This window comes from Triturus cristatus, chromosome 10 (genome assembly GCF_964204655.1).
Source record: "Triturus cristatus chromosome 10, aTriCri1.1, whole genome shotgun sequence".
NCBI lineage: Eukaryota > Metazoa > Chordata > Amphibia > Caudata > Salamandridae > Triturus > Triturus cristatus.
The window spans coordinates 279707739-279727327 of record NC_140593.1 but is presented as its reverse complement, the minus strand read 5'-3'; the positions used below and the strand labels follow the sequence as shown (position 1 = coordinate 279727327).

At 44.9% G+C, this 19589-nt stretch overlaps 1 protein-coding gene across 1 annotated transcript in view; it reads right to left on the bottom strand.

Moving 5' to 3' along the window:
- LOC146789325 (ATP-dependent translocase ABCB1-like) overlaps positions 1–19589 on the bottom strand; it is a 1722143-nt gene that overhangs the window by 1512093 nt on the left and 190461 nt on the right. The window contains exons 3-5 of the mRNA XM_085631119.1: positions 7188–7278; positions 7047–7104; positions 4814–4964 (exon numbers count right to left, since the gene is read on the bottom strand). Of these exons, the coding sequence (XP_085487245.1) occupies positions 4814–4964; positions 7047–7104; positions 7188–7278 (300 nt within the window). The remainder of the gene's footprint in view (positions 1–4813; positions 4965–7046; positions 7105–7187; positions 7279–19589) is intronic.

Genomic DNA, 19589 nt, shown 5'->3' with positions numbered 1-19589 from the left:
GATAATGTGTCAGGGCTGATTTAGCAAGCATCTTACCTTGTCTGGTGTTGGGCGTGTCAGAGCTGTCGATGTCAGCCACCCAGCTGATGCTTTCAGGCTGTAGGGTGGCCTCCACCAACTCCTCCAGGGGCGTGGATTCTATCTCTGTGGATGTCCCCCCGCCAGTCTTCTTCGCCTCCGCAAGCCTGGTTGCAACCTTGTCCTTGGACCTGGAGCGCATGTCATAACAGCACTTGCGTAGGTCAGCAATGGAGCACTGGGTTACACCAATGGCATTCACCTTTGCCTGTATGATCAGCCATATTTTCCTTTTCTGTGATTCAGGGACATGAAGGGATTTTTTCCCAAACAGCAATTCATGGCTATGGAACATCTCTTCAATGAGTACCTCCTGCTCCTTCTCATTGAATTTGTGCTTCCTTTTCCTCCCAGCTTCCTCCTTATCCTTCTCCTGTGGATCCATTTGGTTTTGGTGGTGTTGCATTCCAGAGTGGTGTGCTTCTCCTCCCAGCCTCAGCCACACCCTCAGGCAATCAGGAACAGCATGGGCAGTCACACTATCTGGGTGTGATGTCATCAAGTCGTACCTGAATTACAGATTCGCTAAATTTGGGATTTCTTATTAGCGAATTTGCAAATGAGGAATCGCTAATATGGAGTTCGCAAATAAATTCTGCAAATTTTAAGGAATTGCAAAATTATTGCGAACATTTATTGGAATCACGTTTTGCGATTCTCAAATTGCGATTCGCTAAAAATCGCAATTTCAGAATCGCAAATCTCTTTTTTTGATACATATGCCCCCTGGAGAGGACTATGACAGTTACAGTCTCTAATTCTGCCCATCGTAAATCAAATGTAGCACTTTCATTACATTTTTATGTTAATAAATATAATGTCAATTGTGCTTTCGTCCATCTGAGAAATACGATGCTTTTTATGCAGGCGTGAATTCTTATTGGTGTAAAAATAATACATGATGGGTTTTCTGACTTTGCCATGCCATATGTTTGTTTCTTGAGTTAATTAACACCTGCTGAGGCCTATTTGTTTTGCCCAAGTCCCTCTTCCCTGTGATGCATTATTCTACTGTTGGCTATAAAAGCGATGTATATACAAAGCATGGGGCTGTCTTCTTTGCAGTCATATATTAAGGAAAATTCTCTATCTAAAATCATGTATCTTCAGCATGACTGGAGGTACTTCTGGTGAGGAAAGGGCGCAAATACCTTGCAAAAACCTTCAAGTGACATTTAAACTTGTCAATAAAATTGAAAGTGGCAGGGCCAAGCTAAGTTGTAACATATTTACACAGTACTGACTTCTAAATTGCTCAAAGGATAAAGGGAAACAGCCACCCAACGTTTCAAGATTTGGAGGAAAATGCCCCCAAATGTCATTACACACAAAATCTTTGTCCTGAGCAAATATCCAATGCAAAATTGAATCCACCAGTATGTTGTCATGGACACTGCTTCTATTTATTTTCAGTGTTGAATTCCAGGCTCAGCAGTATTACAGCCAGTACTTCATAATTATTTGGGGACATTGAGCTATGCATTGACCAAGGGAAGATTAATAGCAGGATGTGCAGAAAGGTTACCTCCTGCACCTCCTTGTTACATGCAAAGAGCTCACACCCTAAGAGTCAGAATAACTCCATTCCCTTTGGGGAGATATTTAGAGCATGCAGGAACTGATGTAATAACACAGAATTCATACTTAATGTTGATGACACTGAACAGAGGTTCCTAGCCAAATGTTATAACAAGGATATTATCCTAAGGGCCAAGAAAAGATCACTGAAACTGAAATGGACTGATACCCTTAGGAATAACAGAAAAGACAGAGATACTAAAACACCTATTAGAGTTGTGACAGATTATCATATCCTTGGTCACACAAAATATACAACATACTGAAACGACATTGACATTTGCTCACATCAGACGGAATGCTCCAACCTTATGTATTGGGGCATCCATGTATTACTTACCGTAAGGTTAAAACTATCCAGAATATAGTTAGTCCCAGTTATCCTAGCGGACAAGTGTTGATGAGTGCATGGTTATGCAAACTGAATGAGGGGTCTTACTCCTGTGAAAACCATAGTATGTGTAAAATGTCTATAAATGGAATTAAGGAATTTAAATACAATGATTCCTGTAGGTATCGGATAAGCATACATATTGATTGTATGACGAAATATGTTGTTTATGTTATCTATAAATGTGGGACATCTACATAGGGAGTACTATACGATCATTGCAGGATCCTATTGCGGAACAGTTCTGAGCTCTCAAGAATTTGGACAATAGATATCCTATTAGGGCTCATGAAAAGTAATGTGCAGCACAAAGCATGCAATTATGTTTCAAATTTCATGGTATTGAATCTGTGATGCATAATGTAAGGGGTGGAAATCGGGAACTCAAGCTTAGACAATATGAGGCCCACTGGATCATGAAATTACATGTTGTTGACAAGGGCCTCAACATGGATAATGAATTTCAATACTTCTTGGGTACCTAACGTGCATGCTGACTGGTCTAAACTTCTCCATATCTTTAACCCTCACCTCTTACCTATCTTACACTATCATATGAACTTCACACCACTAGGTGCACATATGTTATGCCCTTTTGGGAACAAGGTGTTCACGGGTTGGATGATTATTAATTTTGGACTTTCAAGATGCCGATCACGAATGTAGCTTTATGAATATTTACTTGTAAGTCCATTTACGATAACTAGTATTACGTACTTCCAGTATATATGGGCGATTCCGAATGGCGTTCGTGCAAAATGCTGCTGTTTAGTGAGGAGCACTCTCCTTTCCAGCAGGAGGTAAGATATAATTTTGTGAGCAGCCTTAGTGCTCTATCATAGGTGATTTTTTGTGATTAGAATATGGATTGAAAACTGTTTCTGTGGTCCCCCACTGATTTTAAATATAATGACCAGAAGCTTTTGTAGTGTAATTGTTTAAATCTTTAAGTCTGTGTTAGTCTGTTTACAATTATCAGTAACTATGTATTTCTGAGATATATATGGGTATTGAGAAAGGCGCGCAAGCGATATGCCGCTGTTAAGATTTATATATTAAGTATGGATGATTTCAAACTATGATGTCAGGCTCGTTTTTGTCCTTTTGGGAACAAGGTGTTCACGGGTTGAATGACTATTTATTTTGGACATTCAAGATGGTGCTCATGAATGCAGCCCTTTGAGTATTTCCTTGTTAATCTGTTTCCGATTACAAGTATTTCATACTTCCGGTATATATGAGTGATTCCGAATGGTGTGCGTCCAAATCGCCGCTGTTCAAGGAAGAGCACTCTCCTTCCGAACAGGAGGTAAGATATAATTTTGCGAGGAGCCTTATGTTCTATCATAGGTGATCCTTTCCTGATTAGAATGCGGACTGAAAACTGTGTTTGTGGTCCACCACTAATATTAAATCTAATGAATTTAAGGTGTTGTAGTGTAATTGGTTAAATCTGCAGATAACAGTGTTTTTTGACTGTCTTTGATATTGAGTATGCATGACCCTGCCTGTACTATATGCCTTATGCACTATTTATAATAGCTTGTCTTGTGACATTGAACTGCGTGCCCTCGATCAGATTTATTTGCTTTCATGTTTGTGCTTTCTGTAAATATAATGTGTTGGTAATTTAACACTTACTTCTTACAGATCACACACCAATAATGTGGCTGTCAGTAAAGATTATATTGGAACTATAGGTATGAGATGTTAATACCCATAATTTTGATAATTTGGCTATGGTTGACCTTATCACCAGATTATGGCTAATGACACATCTCAATGCCTATATGTTGGCGAGAACTTAAGGTTCTATTGTGTGACATGGAAATTGCCTTGACTTTGATTTATGTGGTGAGTTGGTTTATGCTTGTACTAGGGTCTTGTGGTGACTTGGAATTTCACTACCTTTTCGCTTACTCACTTACTTGGCCCCACCTGTGGAAAGTATTTAGGGACAACTATAAAGATACACAAGGGATATACTCTGGATTCGACTTAGACCCTCGTTTATAAATGTAAAACCTTCTTATTTCTCCACTTTTCATTAATACTTTTACCCTTTATACCCCATTTTTTCTTTTCTATATTACTCATGATCTCTAGTCTCTTTTTCTATTTCCTTCCATAACTTTTGGATGATTTTTTAGCCTTTCTACCATATCACCCTGTCTTGAGTGCTCGAGGCTTAAGAGGTCCAGTTTTTCGTTGCTGACATAGCACACAGCAGCCTGGTCAGCAGGAAATATAACACATGCAGGTTCACATTTTATACAAAAAACTTTACGGACATTTGAAAAGGCATGTCATGCTCAATTAACATATCCATATTCTAAATTACTCCTGCCACTAATGCTGCTCCAGACAATTCTAAAACTGAAAGTTATTACTAATACATGTAAAAAGGAGGCACACTTTAATAGATGGAGGATAAAAAAACGTAATTGCCGTTGATGGTTCTTTACATTAACAATTTGTTATTCATTTTTTTCGTGCTTTCAGTGGTATCCATTTAAAAAAAAAAAGATTTCTGCATGCTCAGTTTTGCAAGGCATACCCTTTTATATCTGCGGATGCTGATCAGTGTTTCTGATACTGGCATTCAGCTTAATATTCAAACTGAATTTTGGAATAATTACCTGCTCACTGAAAAAGATAGAATACCTATTGAGTGTACGCTCCACATACGGTTAATTACTTCACAGCCATCACTGGCGGGAAGGTTACGAGTGATACAGAATGCCTTCTTCGTTCATAAATTTTTACCTGCAGAAGAATTTGTAATACTCTTCTCGATAAAACTGTCAATCATGTGGCCAAAGACGATGATTCTAAACGGCAATGCAGCGCCACTGATGAGCGCACAGACGGAACCCACAATCATCAAGAAGATATCAAAGGCATCTGCGAAGCTGAACTAAAAGAAAATGAGAAAAAAACATATTATTATTGGCGAGTAATTTATATTTAAAACAATTACCGGTTTGCACATTCAGCTGTGTTTTTTCTATTTTGTTCATTTTTTGGAACTGATTTAGATGTGTGCAGTCTGCAAAGGGAGAACATTTTCGGGCATCCTGGCCTGCCACCTTGGGCTTCTCCGTCCCATTTACAAGATGGGGGAAGCTGCTTTCTCTCTGACGTTGCTGTCTTTGACTTTTTGATCGATAGGTCAATGTCAGTAGTAGAATTACCTTTTTGGATGTGTTGAGGAGCTGACTTAAAGTGGCTGTTCTCGCTCCATTACAGTTTTTCATGCAAATCGGTGCAGTCTCTTAGGCAGCTGCAAAAAGAAAGTGTTCCTGGGCCTGTATTACAGAGTGGGCGCACTTTCCATGTTTGCCACACAGCGCACCCTAAAGCAGGTGCGCCAAGAATGTGCTGTCCTCGGGGCATCCGCAAACTCCTGGTGCCCCCAGGACAGTGCATTCAAAAGAAATATGGAGCAGCTATTTAAAAGCTGCCATGTGTTTCTCGGTGCAGGTGGCAACCCGCCTGCACTTTTAAAAGGGCTTAGAGATCACCTTGCAGACAGTGCAGTGAGTGACTGCACCCGCATGGAAGAGGATGTCTGGTTGGTCCATGGGTTTCCCTTTCATCCCTTCAGAGGGCTTTATTTAGAAGGGGCACTAAAAGTGTGCTACCTTTTTGTGCGCCACCTTTAGTGCACTTTCTAAAGGCATACTTGCTTCTGCACCCACATCAGTCATATGACGTGGGAGCAGAGGCAAAGCGATTCTCTCATTTGCATAGGGCCCTGCCCTCATGAAATGAGGGAACACCCTCTAATGATAACACTGCCACTGTATGTGCACCAGTGTTATTTGCATTACAAAAGGGGCCATAAAAGCTCCTGTGGCCACTTTTGTAATACAAATGTTCCCCAGTGACACATAAAGTGGGCATCTGCACCCACATTATGCACCACCGGGCGTTTGAGTAATATGGCCCCTGAAGTGCAAGGAGGAAACTGCTATCACATGAGGGAAAATTCTAAAGTGGGTATTGGAAATGGAACCCCACCCCACTTTAGGAATACGTTCGGGTACTCACAGTTGTGATTGCAATTCCACCATGACGGAATTTTCTTACAAGGTGGCCACTAGGGGCACTATTATGCATAGGGTGCACTTTCCCTGTTTGCGCCCGGCGCTCCTTAAAACTGGTGCGCCGGGCGCAAGCAAGGAAAGTGTGCCTACTACATGTAATGCGCTGCCCCAGGGCATTCAGGTAAAAAATGGAGCAGCTTCGATGAGAGATCCCCTTGTAGGCAGGTGCAGTGAGTGAGTGCAGGTGCCATGCCCCCACGCAATTGATGGAATGCCCTCTTGAGGAAGAAAAGGCACAGTTTGTGGGCCAGTGCTTTCAATATTACACAAGGGACCGCACAAGCCTCTGTGGCCCCATCCGTAATACGTATGTAGTTGCACTACCCACTCTGGGTGTGTCCGCCTTGGGCACTACTGAGTCCTATATTAATAGGTTTCCGAAGTTTGAAAAGATGAAAACACACATTTTTGGAACTATGAATTTGTGCATTTTAATCTTCATACATATTCATTAAATGTTTCAATCACATAAGTTTTGCATGATCTGCGGACTGTTTATTCCTTCAATGCATTTCGGGTTTTACAAATACCCTTCGTCAGGGATCAGTCCTAGGACAAAACATCCTTCCGTAATGCCGAAATGCCCGAGGGTTACGAAAAGTGGGCGCAAACACGGTGCCCGGGGCACTCTATCTAATACGGCCCCAGTATGGCTGGCCTTACCATGGTTCACCCTTTATACCTTAATGAGTCCATTGCGTTATAGCGTATTAGAAAAACATACAAATACAGCATGCAACATGAAGAAAAGGAAACATATAACAAGTATGGATATTAAAATGGGGCACACCCTCCTCCATTTTTGTAGCGGGCTTGTTTTACCATCATATGGCAGATGGGTGGACCTGCCTCCCAACATTAAATGACCTTTAAGTATGAAATGAACTAACCAGTTCCGGAAATCCAACCATGTTTTTTGCAGGCTTTTTGATATTGTCATTTTCATCACTGGAAAATAAATTTTAAAAAAGGTCAAATTCTTTCCTTGAGATTCCAAATTGGAATTTGTATAAACAACTTAAGACTGATACCTGGTGTTGCTTTTCTCTGCTTTATCATGTTTTGCATGGTTTCCATCATTTTGGAAGCTTGGGTTGTCATACCCATGGATTGGAAATTCTGCTGTTGATAAGAAAATACACAAAATTAATTGAAATGGGTACATCTTAATAACTCACAATATTTCCATGCAAATGTTTCTACATATTCCTTGAAAATGTTGTAATTCAACAGTTTGTTAGCATTTGAAGGCATGTTCTCATGCTTAGGGCAGCGTGAAAAATTAACTGAAATAATACATCAATAGATTGAAGCTCAACAGAGGCAGAATACAGTCCACTTCCAAGTCCCACTGCAGCCTGCCCCATTAAATAAAATACTTTATTGCTAGATCTTGCCCATATTATCAAAGTTCTTATTGCATCCCAGCTGTTACTGTCCAGAACTTAATCTAAGCAATTACAAATTTTAATGTTGCCATATTATCATCAGGTTTACAGGTCTAACAATGTAAAGGAGTGCTGGTTCGTGTATTGCAATTCTTAATAAAAATAGATCATTTCCAGGGCATATGCAGAAAAACAACTGAATTACGAATCATGGAAAAAGGTTTACTATCAACAAATAGAATTTGTGGGAATCCATTATATTCCTTATTATAATAGTATAATACCTGCAGAAAATTGGGCTTTTGGTTGATGGAGTGTGAACCCTTCCCAAGCACCAGCCACAATCCCTGCCAGGGTGAACTCCAAAAAGTCACTAAATTAACCTGTGATTAACCCTCTGGTAACTTAGCACAAAAGCAGTCAGGTTTAACTTAGAGGCAATGTGTAAAGTATTTATGCAGCACATATACAGTAGTAAAGTGAAAACACTACACAAGAAAAATAGTACACCAATATAGTAAAATTGAGAATAACATAATACAATATTTGACACTAAAAAAGAAGAAATTCAATAAGCAGGGCCACAGTTATGAATTTTAAAAATATTTAGTAAAAACGAGTGCCTAAAAGATCAAAGAGCCAACAGCGGGCATCTAGTCGTGCAATACTAGGTCATAGCCAAAAGTTAAGTCCAACGGCAATGAAGCTCGGTTTGGATGTACAAGAAATACTGGCCCTGGTCTTGGTTTCTGTTCAGACTAAGAAGACATTTTCTAAAAAAAAGGTCTGAGACGGTAAAGTTCAGCAGGCAAGGCAGCCGGTGTTGTCCAGAGAGGAGGTGACAAGATCGGGGAGCCGATAGATGAAGTTACGGTATTGATTTTTGCGTTCAGACTTTGCCACTTTTTTGGAAGTTAAAAATCTCCAGCGGGATGAAGCAACAGGCTGTGGCCGATGAGGGCTCCATGAGGCCAGATACTCCTTCCTCCCCCTGCTCCTCCATCTTGGGCTCTATACCCACCGTTTGGGAGTGGTACACTGAGAAACAGAACTGTCAGGGCACCTGTGGTGGCCGCAACTCCCAGTTCTCCTGACCCTGGAGGAAACTAATTTCACAGAATGCAGTCAATGGGCACCTGGGGACTATCTACAACCCTTCTCTGGGTCACCTCCCCACTCCACTCTGGGGTCACCTTGGCCATAGGGCAGAAAATGTCCTCCCATGGGCCAGAGTCACCCTACACACCTGGCTGGTGTGCTGCTCTAGGGAGACTAGCTCTTCCACAACCATGGTCTGGCTAGCCCCAGTATCTCTCAGAGCAGTGGTTGGGACCCCATTCACTCTCACCTGGTAGAAGTGATGACTGCCACCCTCAGGGATAGCCAACTCACCCTCTAAGTCTGCCACTCAACTGAGGGAGATCATTTCTTGATCTATGACCTGCCCCTGGGGACTACTTTCCATTAAGGACAAATTGGCCACATCTGTAAAGTTCCCACCAGTGGGTGGTTTCTTTGGACATAGTCCCTCTTCTTGTCTCCTAGTTGGGAACTCTCAAAGCTGCAGGGTTTGAATTGGTGTGCCCTGGGCAACGACTCACCAGACACTCCCTCCTTCTTCTCAGAAGGGACAATGGAACCCTTTTCTTCCCCCTTATCCTGATACCCATCTGGGTCTTTCTTGACCTCCCCCTCACTCTGTTGGAGGAAACCTGAACCATCCCTCTTGAGGTCACTCCCAGGTACCTTCTCGGACACTATGGTGCTGACCCAGATATCCACCTGCTCAGCAAGCCTCCTTGGGTTTGTAAGCTTGCTATCAACCAGTTGGTGGCACAGAATGTGCTCCTTTCAAATTAAGCTGTACAGCCCTAAATAATCATCTACCTTTCCGCCCCTCACTATTCCTTCAGTTCTTAGCTAGCATAATCTAAGAAATCCACCCAAGAGTGAGGTGAGATCTTGTGGATGTCCCTGAACTGTTGCCTCTACTTTTCATGCGTCAGTCCAAATGTACTGACTGTGGCATGTCTAGTCTCCCACCTCCAGTGTTAAGAGTGTATACCACCCTACTGTAGGCATGTACATCAAAAGACTACCCCGAAGGACTGCTCTGGTTACCTTGTGCACTCTTGGAGTCACGTCTTAGGCTGCAAGCCACTCATCAATGTCATCCCCCACCACATAGCTGGGCACCAAGTATTTGGGTATGCATTATCTTGATTCACTAGTGGATACTGCAGGTATGCTGCCACAATTACTGTTGGATCCTACCTGCCATGCTCTGATGTCCAGCTGATTGAAGTTTAGCTCATGGGCCTTCTTTATCTCCTCCATGGCCAGCATCCTCTCTTCTAGGGCCCACTTTTTCTCAGCCAAAACAAGTTTCTGTTCTTGCTCTAACTTAGGATGAACTTTCGCTCCTCCCTCTTGTCTGTCAGTTTCTCTAGGGACAGGTTCCTTGATGAGATGCTGCTCCCTGGGAACTCCACTGCTTCCAGCAAGTTGATGACCTCCTCCATAGGCAGTTCCAGATCCACATCAGACACTAGGATCAACTCCTCATACTCCTCCTCAATTTCTTGCTTTTTCTCCTCTGGGGTCCCAGGTCATGCATTACGGGCCTCTTCACAGGCTCTCAGTGCCTTCTGCAACTCCATCTTGTTAGTGAAGCCTTTAGTGGACAGTTTAAACCCCATTCAAAATTCCTTGAGTTGGACCACTGTGTAGGTCTCCAACTTGACCAGCTCAAAATCAATCACTGTAGGTGCACTACTCATTCAGATAGAGACATGATTCAATCAATAAATCAATCAATCACTCAATCAATCAACCAATCAATCAATCAGGGGTTCATAAAGCACGCTTCTCACCTGTGATGATCTCAAGGCACGGGGGTGCAGCTCTGGATCAGTTGGAGAGCCAGGTCTTGAGGTTCTTCCTGAAGGTGTGCAGAGTGGGGGGAGCATCTGATGTTGACTGGGAGCCTGTTCCAGGTCTTTGCCGCAAGGTAGGAGAAGGCTCTTCTGCCTGCTCTGGTTCTGCGGATATGTGGGGCCTCTGCCAGGGCTAGGTCCCTTTTGTGTATGTGGAAGGAGACTCTTTCGTTGAGGTATTTGGGTGCGATATTGTGGAGGGATTTGTAGGTGTGGGTGAGTAGCTTGATGGTTACTCTCTTCTCGATGGAGAGCCAGTGGAGGTCTCGTAGGTGCGGGGTCATGTGCTCGTGTTGTGGGGTTCTGAGGATGTAGTCCAGTCTGCTGGTTATGAGAGCGTGGGTGTCGGTCGTTCTGCATTTGTGGGGGATCCATTTGAAGGTCTTGTGGAGGATGTAGAGGGAGTTGAAGCAGGTTGAGGCGAGGTCATTGATCTGGTGGGTCATGGTGAGGGTGGAGTCTAGGATGATGCCAAGGTTCTGGGTGTGGTCCATCGGGGTGGGTGGGTTTCTGAGGGCAGGGGGCCACCAGGATCTGTCCCACGCCGTGGGGGAGGGACCGAGGATGAGGACCTCGGTCTTCTCCGAGTTCAGTTTTAGGCAGCTGTTGATCATCCAGGCTGCGATGTCTTTCATTCCTTCTTGAAAGCTGAGTCTGGTGTCTTCAGGATTCTTCGTGAGAGAGAAGATAAGCTGGGAGTCGTCGGCGTAAGATACCATGCTGAGCCCGTGCTGTCTAATGATGGCTGTGAGGGGGGCCATGTAGATGTTGAAGAGCGTGGGCTGAGCGAGGATCCTTGTGGTACTCCGCAGTTGATCTCTGTGGGTTTGGAGAGGAAGGGTGGAAGTCTGATCCTTTGGGTTCTGACGGTGCGGAAGGATTGGATGCAGTCAAGTGCGGCTTCCCGTATGCCGGCGTTGTGGAGTCTGGCGGCGAGAGTGCAGTGGGAGACAGAGTTGAAGGCTGTGGAGAGGTCTAGTAGGATGAGGGCAGCAGTGTGGCCCTGGTCTAGTAGCATGCGGATGTCATCGGTGGCGGCGAGGATGTTGGTCTCGGTGCTGTGGTTGCTGCGGAATACAGACTGGGAGGAGTCGAGGATGGCGTTCTCTTCGATGAAGGTGGTTAATTGGGCGTTGACGAATCTCTCTGTGACTTTGGCTCTGAAGGGAAGGTGGGAGATGGGCTGGTAGTTTTTCAGGTCCGTCGGGTCTTCCAAGGGTTTCTTGAGGTGGGGCTTGACTTCTGCCCATTTCCAGTCATCGGGGAAGATGCTGGATTCGAGGGAGGCGTTGATGGTCCGGCCTAGTTCAGGAGCTATGGCAGTGGTGGCTCTGTGGTGGATGTGGGGTGGGCAGGCATCCGTGGGTGTTCTGAGAGGGTGTTCTTGATGGTCTTGGTGGTGTCTTCAGTGGTAGCAGGTTTCCAGGGGGTGATGGTCAGACAGTTATCGGTGGAGGAGAGCGGGGTGGTGCCTGGGGTCGGTTCACTGAAGTTGTCGTACAGGGCCTTGATTTTCAGGTGGAAGTAGGAGCTGAGCTTGTTGCAGAGTCCCTGGGGTGGAGTGATGTCCGAGACTTCGCTGGGGAGTTTGGAGAACTGCTGTATGACGTTGAAGAGTTCCTTTGCATTACTTGTATTGGAGTGGATTTTGTTCTTGATAAAGGTCCTCTTGGTCGCTCTTATGTGCTGGTGGTATTCGTTCATGGCATTCCTGTAGTTGTTCAGGTCTTTGGGGGCTTTCTTGTTCCGCTAGAATTTCTTGAGGCGCCTGCAGGAGCATCTGGCTTCTTGGAGGTCAGTGGTGAACCAGGCGGCCTTCAGGGGGTGTTGATTGATGGGGTGGTGGAGGGGTGGCAGCAGGAGATCCATCGGTGTAATTCTTTGGCCCCGAGGTTGGCATTAGTCGTGGCGGAGGGGGGGAAGTGGAGGAGGGTGGTGTTGTGGTGATCCTCGGTGATCTTGCTCCAGTTACTTCGGGGCGGGCGCATGGCAGGTTTGGGTGTAATGGTGGTGTTGAAGGTGAAGTGTACGTAGTGGTGGTCTGTCCAGAGGGGCTGCATGGTGTGGTTTAAGTGGATGTTAGTCCCGCCAGCAAATATGGGGTCGAGGGTGTGTCTGGCTCTGTGGGTGGGGGTGGTGACAAGCTGCTTCAGTCCAAGGTTGGCGAGGTTGTCAAGGAGGGTGGTGGAGTTGGGATCGCTGCGGTGTTTGAGGTGGAAGTTCAGGTCTCCGGTGAGGATGTAGTCTGTGGAGGCGATGGCGTGGGGTGCGATGAGGTCAGCAAAGGTGGTGGCAGAGGAGGAGTGAGGTCCAGGGAGTCTGTAGACACAGGGGCAGCAACTGGCACAAACAGAGGAAAAATAGAAGAATTAAGGACAGAGAGGGTGCAAAAGACAGAGGCAGAAGGCAGAAAATTGAGGCAGCAGGCAGAAATGGAGACAGAAGGCAAAAAAGGCAGAAAGAGGCACAAGGGCGCAAGAGAGACAAGAAAGCCTAAGGGGGGCACAGAGGCAGACACGGACAGCAGCGGCCAGCAGAAGAGCAAGGCTCTCCCACTGGACCACCAGGGATGAGGCGCAGGCAGGAGCCTGCGGGTGTAGGAGGGCCTCAACACCTACCAAGAGAAGGCACTTGACAGAGGATCTGCTGGGGGAGAAGAGGTCTTTGACCAGGAGGTCAGTGGTCTCTTTGTCGCTAAACATCGAAAAGATTGAATTGGTCTATAATACAGAGTAGAACTGAACAATGAGTTACTATATGGTATTTTACAAACATAAGTCCTATCTTCACTGCTGATCACCAATGTGAGAAATTGGGTGTCTGGTTGGAAGAGGTATGTATGTACCCTGTCCAAGCAGATACCACAATCATAGTCAGGATCAGTCAGATACACAATTAAAGATAACCAGTGCGCACCCTCTGGTTGCTTGGCACAGAGCAGTCAGGCTTATCTAAAGAGGTCATGTGTGAAGTATTTGTGTACCAAAATGCACAGTAATACAATGGAAACACCATGAAAAAACTCCACACAGGCTTTTAAAATAGAACATAATTTTATAAATAAATCAAGACCCAAAACAGCAAAAATCCAATAGTTAAAAGTCAAAATATGAGTTTCTAAAGAATAAAAAGAGATCTAGCGCTTAGAAGAAATACGCACCAATTGGCGTTACCTGGTCATGGTGGACCAGGACAAAGTCAATAGTCCAGACCGACCATGATAGAGTGCAAGCCGGAGACAGGAGCCATGCAGGCTTAGTGGCAGAGTAACTTGATCCTGGTAGCAACAGCGAGATGAGCGGTGCAAATAAGCGTTGCCACGATGTTGAGCCTGTAGTTGAGGTCATGCATCAATTTTCTCCACCCAGTGGTGGAAATGCATCTGTTCCATGTAGTGCCGAGCTGAGATGCATTGGGTCTGAATTGTGATGCGCTGGGCTTCTATGCACAGTTGAAGGGATGCGTCGATCTTTCCACAATCCTGCTGTGGCGATGCATGTTTCCGATGCATCGGGTTCTCAAGAGCGATGCGCTGAATCTACTCCCTCAAAAGGGTCAATGCACCTGTTCTGCAACGTGCAGATTGAAGTTGCGTTGATTTCCCTGGTGCAAGTACCTTGGTCCACTTCCAGTGAACCAGGCACAGGAGCAGGTGTAATGACTTTGTTAGACCTGAGTCTGAAGCAACTGGAGGCACACCAACAAGTCCTTGGAGATCACTTCAGTTGCAAGGCATAGACCAGCCCTTAGCAGGTCAGAGAGCACCAGGCAGCAGGACACCACAGCAAAAAAACAGGTCTTCTAGATCAGAAATCCAGCAGAATCTCAGTCCTTGAAGCAGCACAGCAGTTCTTCTGGCTGAGTACTGTTATAGGTCCAAATGTGTCTGATTTGGAGGGGTCAGAGTCCAAGTACTTAAGTTCAGTTGTGCCTTTGAAGTGAGAGTGACTTTAAATAATAATCTTTGAAGTGCACAGAAGCACTTTCATCCCAGCCCTGGCTCCAGACTAACTGTGGGGGGCAATCAGCCCTTTGTGTGGGGGCAGGACCCTGCCTATTCAGGTGTAAGTGTCAACTACTACTCCCTTCCTGCCGTGGATGAGTCATCAGAATGTAGATGAGTACTCAGACACACCTAGCTTTCCTGTGTTTGTGGCAAGGAGCAGTCGCAACACTGCAGTCTTAACAAAGTGTGTTCCGACTACACAAGTACAGTCACTCTTTCCTTAACCACGCATATGCCTAATCCACACATATGCGTGGTTTAGGCAGTGCGCAATCTAGCTACTGGAGAAATGGAAGAAGTTGAAGTTGGAAGCAGAAAGATGCCACGGAGAGCTGAGTGGGACTGGTGGGGGGCTGGGGTAGGTTTGCAGGCAGTGGAAGGCATTGAGGTAGTTTAACGGACAGCACAGGAGTGTGGGGGTTGGGGTAGTGTAAGAAAAGGGGCAGGGTGTTAGGCCCTAAGGGAGGGGAATGGGTAGTCAGGGAAATTTATAGTACTGGGAGAGTCGGGGTAGGTTTCAGGGCACAGAAGGGGTTGGGGTATTTTAAGGGACAGCGTGGGGGGGTAGTTTGAGTAAAGGGGCAGGCTTTTAGGCCTTAGGGCAGTGGGAGGGGAATGTATAGTCGGGGTAGTTTTTAGGGCTGGGGGTCAGGGAAGGTTTCAGGACAGTGGAAGGGGTTGGGTAGTTTAAGGGACAGCGTGGGGGGTAGTTTGAGTAAAGGGGCAGTCTTTTAGGCCTTAGGGAAGTGGGAGGGGAATAGGTCATCAGGCTAGTTTTTAGGGCTGGGTTCGGGGTAGGTTTAAGGGTAGTGGAAGGGGTTGGGGTGGTTTAAGGGACAGCACAGGGTGGGGGGTAGTGTAAGTAAAGGGGCAGGGTTTGATGCCTTAGGGCAGGGGAGGAGAATGGGTAGACTCTGAGTGAGGGATTGGGGTAGTGTTACTAAATGGGCTGGTTTTAGAAATGGAGAGGGGTGGGGGGCAGTCGGGTGGAGAGTTGGGGTAGTGGCGAGCTTAGTCAGACATACCCCTTTATCATTCATGCCTATAAAACAAAATTGTGTGGTAAAGGAATGCGTGGTTAATATGCATTCATGGTTTGGGCGGTGTGGTAAAGTGCATTCATTGTTTGGGCATGCGTGGTTTAACCATGCATGCTTCTATCATACAACCGTTTGGGGCTGTCTAACGGAAATGCACAAAGTGAATCTGTCACCCACCCCAGACGTGTATTGGAGACAGGCTGAAGGCACACAGAGCTGTAAGAGCGAAGAAGTGTCCACTTTCTAAAAGCAAACATAAAGAGATGATGGACGGAGTGCTGAAACCTTTCAGACACTTATTCCCAGTCACAGATCTGGGTTGAATCCATCATCGTTCTTTAGCTCATTTCGCCACCCCAATTCAGACCAAGCCATATGCAAATCAGTCTTTACCCTGTCCCTCATGGGAACAGTCCAGCCCAAACTGCCAAGCCAGGTCTTCCCTGGACTGGAAACAAACATCCTGAGACCAGTTTCAGGGATAGCACTCCTCATCACCCTGGCTAGCTGAAATCCAGTAGTAAAGTGAGCAAGGGACACACGTCTGGGCATACCCTGCCAACTTAGGGAGAACAAAGCAAATACAAAGAGATGATGGATGGAACGCTGAAACTTTTCAGACACTCACCCCCAGTCACGGATCTGGGTTGAATCCATTATTGTTCTTTAGCTCACTTTGCCACCCCAGTTCAGACCCAGCCATATGCAAATCAGTCTTGACCCTGTCCCTCATGGGAACAGTCCAGCCCTAACTGCCAAGCCAGGTCTTCCCGGGACTGGGGACAAGCACCCAGGGACGGGTTTCAGGGATAACACCTCTCATCAGCCACGCTAGCTAGAATCTGGTGGCAAAATGAACAAGGGACCCACGTCTAAGCATACTCTGCCAACTTAGGGCGAACAAAGAAAACACAAAGAGATGATGGATGGATAGATCTCCTGACTGGGGGTGAATGTTTGATTTGCTCTGCATTCTGTCCATCCTCTGCTTGTTTTTGGTTTTCTAGCCCTAAGTGCACCGGGTATGCCCAGATGTGGGTCCCAGGCTCACTGTGATGGCGATAGTTCCCAGAAACTTTCTTTACCAGAAAAACAGGATAGAACCAACTCTGGGTGATTCCAGAATCTGGAACAGGCTTTCTTTTGGAGCAACAATGCAATGTTCTCTTTGAAAACCTTACTCTTTCCTCGTGAACTGGGAAGGTGAGTTACCTGAAAACAATTCTGTGGTGTAAGAGACTGAAATTCTAGGGTGTAACCTAAGGTGACCACTGAGAAGCCATATGCAGCTGACTAGGTTCTCCCAAGTGCTGGTAAACAGAGACAGTCACCCCTTAACAACATTGTCTGAAAAAGACTACCCCTGATGTAATCAGGAACTCTGATTGCTTTCAGGACCCTGAGAATTCGTAGAATTTCCCCCAGCAGATGTTTGTTGAAACCAGATTCTTGTTGAAAGATGGATAAAATGTCTTTCTTCTGGGATGATTGTTGGGTGTTTTCTTCTTGAAAAAAGATTTTGGCTCAGATTTACCAAACTGTCAAATACCGCAGCACAGCAATCGAAGTTGCTGTGCTGTGTTGCATGACAGAGAGAGAGCAGGAAAGCACCACATCTACTGAGATATTGCACTATCCTTGTTCTCTCCTAAGTGCTGGCAGGCAATCAGGCTTTTGAGTGTCAGGCACATATCTTTGCACCTTAGTGTAAGTGTAACTGTTTGAGTCTAGCATCGGTTTTGTACTGGAAGGGTGCCTTTCCAGTACAAAATAAAACAATTTCGCCTTTTTAATGCATGCTTCAAAGTGTTGTCTATTTTTTATGCAAAACACAGTCTACTATATAAAAAACATGGGAGGTTGCAAGGGAACACCCAGGTACTACTCATGGAACTCCCCATTGACGCAACAAGTTTTGCCCTGGAAATTAAGTACAACTAAAACCATTATGCTTAGCTTTCTGTCACTTTTGTGACGCAAACCCAGCACAAAAGGTTTGTAAATCCGGGCCTTTGCGTCATGCTTAAAAAGGATAGCTTGCTTTCGATGCTTGAAAGAATTACATATGACTTTGTATAATTCCTCACCAAAAAACCTATCAACTTTAATCTCTCTAGCATCTTTAATCAACAACGTTTCTTCCCACCTTTCAGATATAAGTGTCTCCTAGGTGCTACCATGCCACTTGCAGTCATAGCTGATGCCTTTAGAATGTCAAAGATAATATCTGTGACAAATTTTGCTTGTGCCTCTATAGCTGCCAATAAGTGTGCATAATCCTCCCCCTCCCTGGAAAGCAACAGCAAGAGTCTGAAAATCTTTTACCATGGACAGAGAGGTATAAACACAATATACCCTAGCTCTCAATACTAGACTCAGGCCAGAATAAGCTCTCTTCAATAAAGCCTTAAACATCTTATATACAGGGTCCAGGATCACCCAGTCATCTGACAAAAGATTAGTTGATTGGTCTATCAGGTTTACAAGTAAAGGGTCTATAGAGCGTTTCAGATGAAGTTCCAGTTCTTTAACTAAAGGATACATTCTTCGCATGAATTTAAGGACAGACGTCTTTTCTGAATATCTCAACTCTCTCTTTAAGAGGCCATAGACTGCATAATTCACAGTAAAGACTGGGTTGTTAAACTGCCTAAAGCAGTCATCACTTGTGGAATGTTGTTCATCATCCAAAGGCAGATGTGAACGTATGTAGTTATAAGAGACCATCCCCTTTAAATCTTTCTTTTGAATGTAATTCCCCCTCGGAGCTGCGGTCACAAACTCATCCATGTCATAGCTAGGGCAAGACCACAGCTGATGATGGGAGGAGTAGAAGAGATAAAAAGACTTGCAGTGCTTTAAAGGCATCTGAAATAGACATGATCATCATCTGCAGTTGTTTACCAGAAATATTTTGAGTGCCCCCGAAGAACCCATCTTAAAAAGAGGTCTACTTGGATTAGAGGCACCGCTAACCCAAAAGAGAGAAGAGAACAGGCGCCTACGCTTCTCACTGTGTATTCCCATTGTGAGCCCTAACACATGGACAGGAAGAGATAGGTGAAATATGTAACCCCTCACGATCTCTGATACCAGGAATCATGAACAACACTACGAGTTCCTGAAACATCAAAACTTTTTTACTTTTTCTTTTTAAAATAGAAAATGAAATAACAAATCAAACAAACAAGCAATAATGATGGTGGCCTGTTTTTTTTTCTGCTGAAACCTTTATCACCTTCTTATAACAAGCATTTGCAATGCAATCAGCCTCGCCTTTGGGTCCTTATATGTATTTAGCTATGCAGCACATTAGCCTGAGTGCTGAAACATCTACTGTTGTTTAGCATGGTGGGCAAGTAAGCATCAAACTGCGTGACACGCCATGTATTGGAACACAGGGAGAGAAATATTGCCTTTTAGCGGGAAATGGTATAGTCCAAAGCTCTGTTTTTAATATAAAATCAGGCCCTTCGGTGGTCATATCACTGAAAATATAAGATTTGAAAAAATATTATTGTCTACAGATGCTCGTGGAAGACAATTTCTATGGACTGGAATCTAGAGAATGCTAAAGAGATTCTGGTATTTCACTGACCTTTGCTGGTCGTTTTCTATTAAGAAAAAGTTAAATAAAGGCAGTTGCCGGAAATATTAAACAATAGCAGTGCCTAGAGGACTATGAATGAGTAATTACCACTGAGAACAGAGACACAGCTGCAGCACTGCCTAGAGAACTCAGAATGTGTGAATGTCCAACGGGACCAGAGTAGCAGCTAGCAGCACTGTCTGGACGACTTAGAAGGATGAATTACCACTGTGACCAGAAGCACAGCTGCAGCACTGCCTAGAAGACTTATAATCAGGGATTATCGATGGGACCAGATAAGCAGCTAGCAGTACTGCCTAGAAGACAAAGAATGAGGAATTACCAATGGGACCAGAGAAGCAGCTGCAGCACTCTGTAGAGAACTCAGAATGAGGAATTACCACTGTGTCCAGAGACACAGCTGCAGTGCTGCCCAGAGGACTTAGAATGAGGAATTACCGACCCGACCAGAGT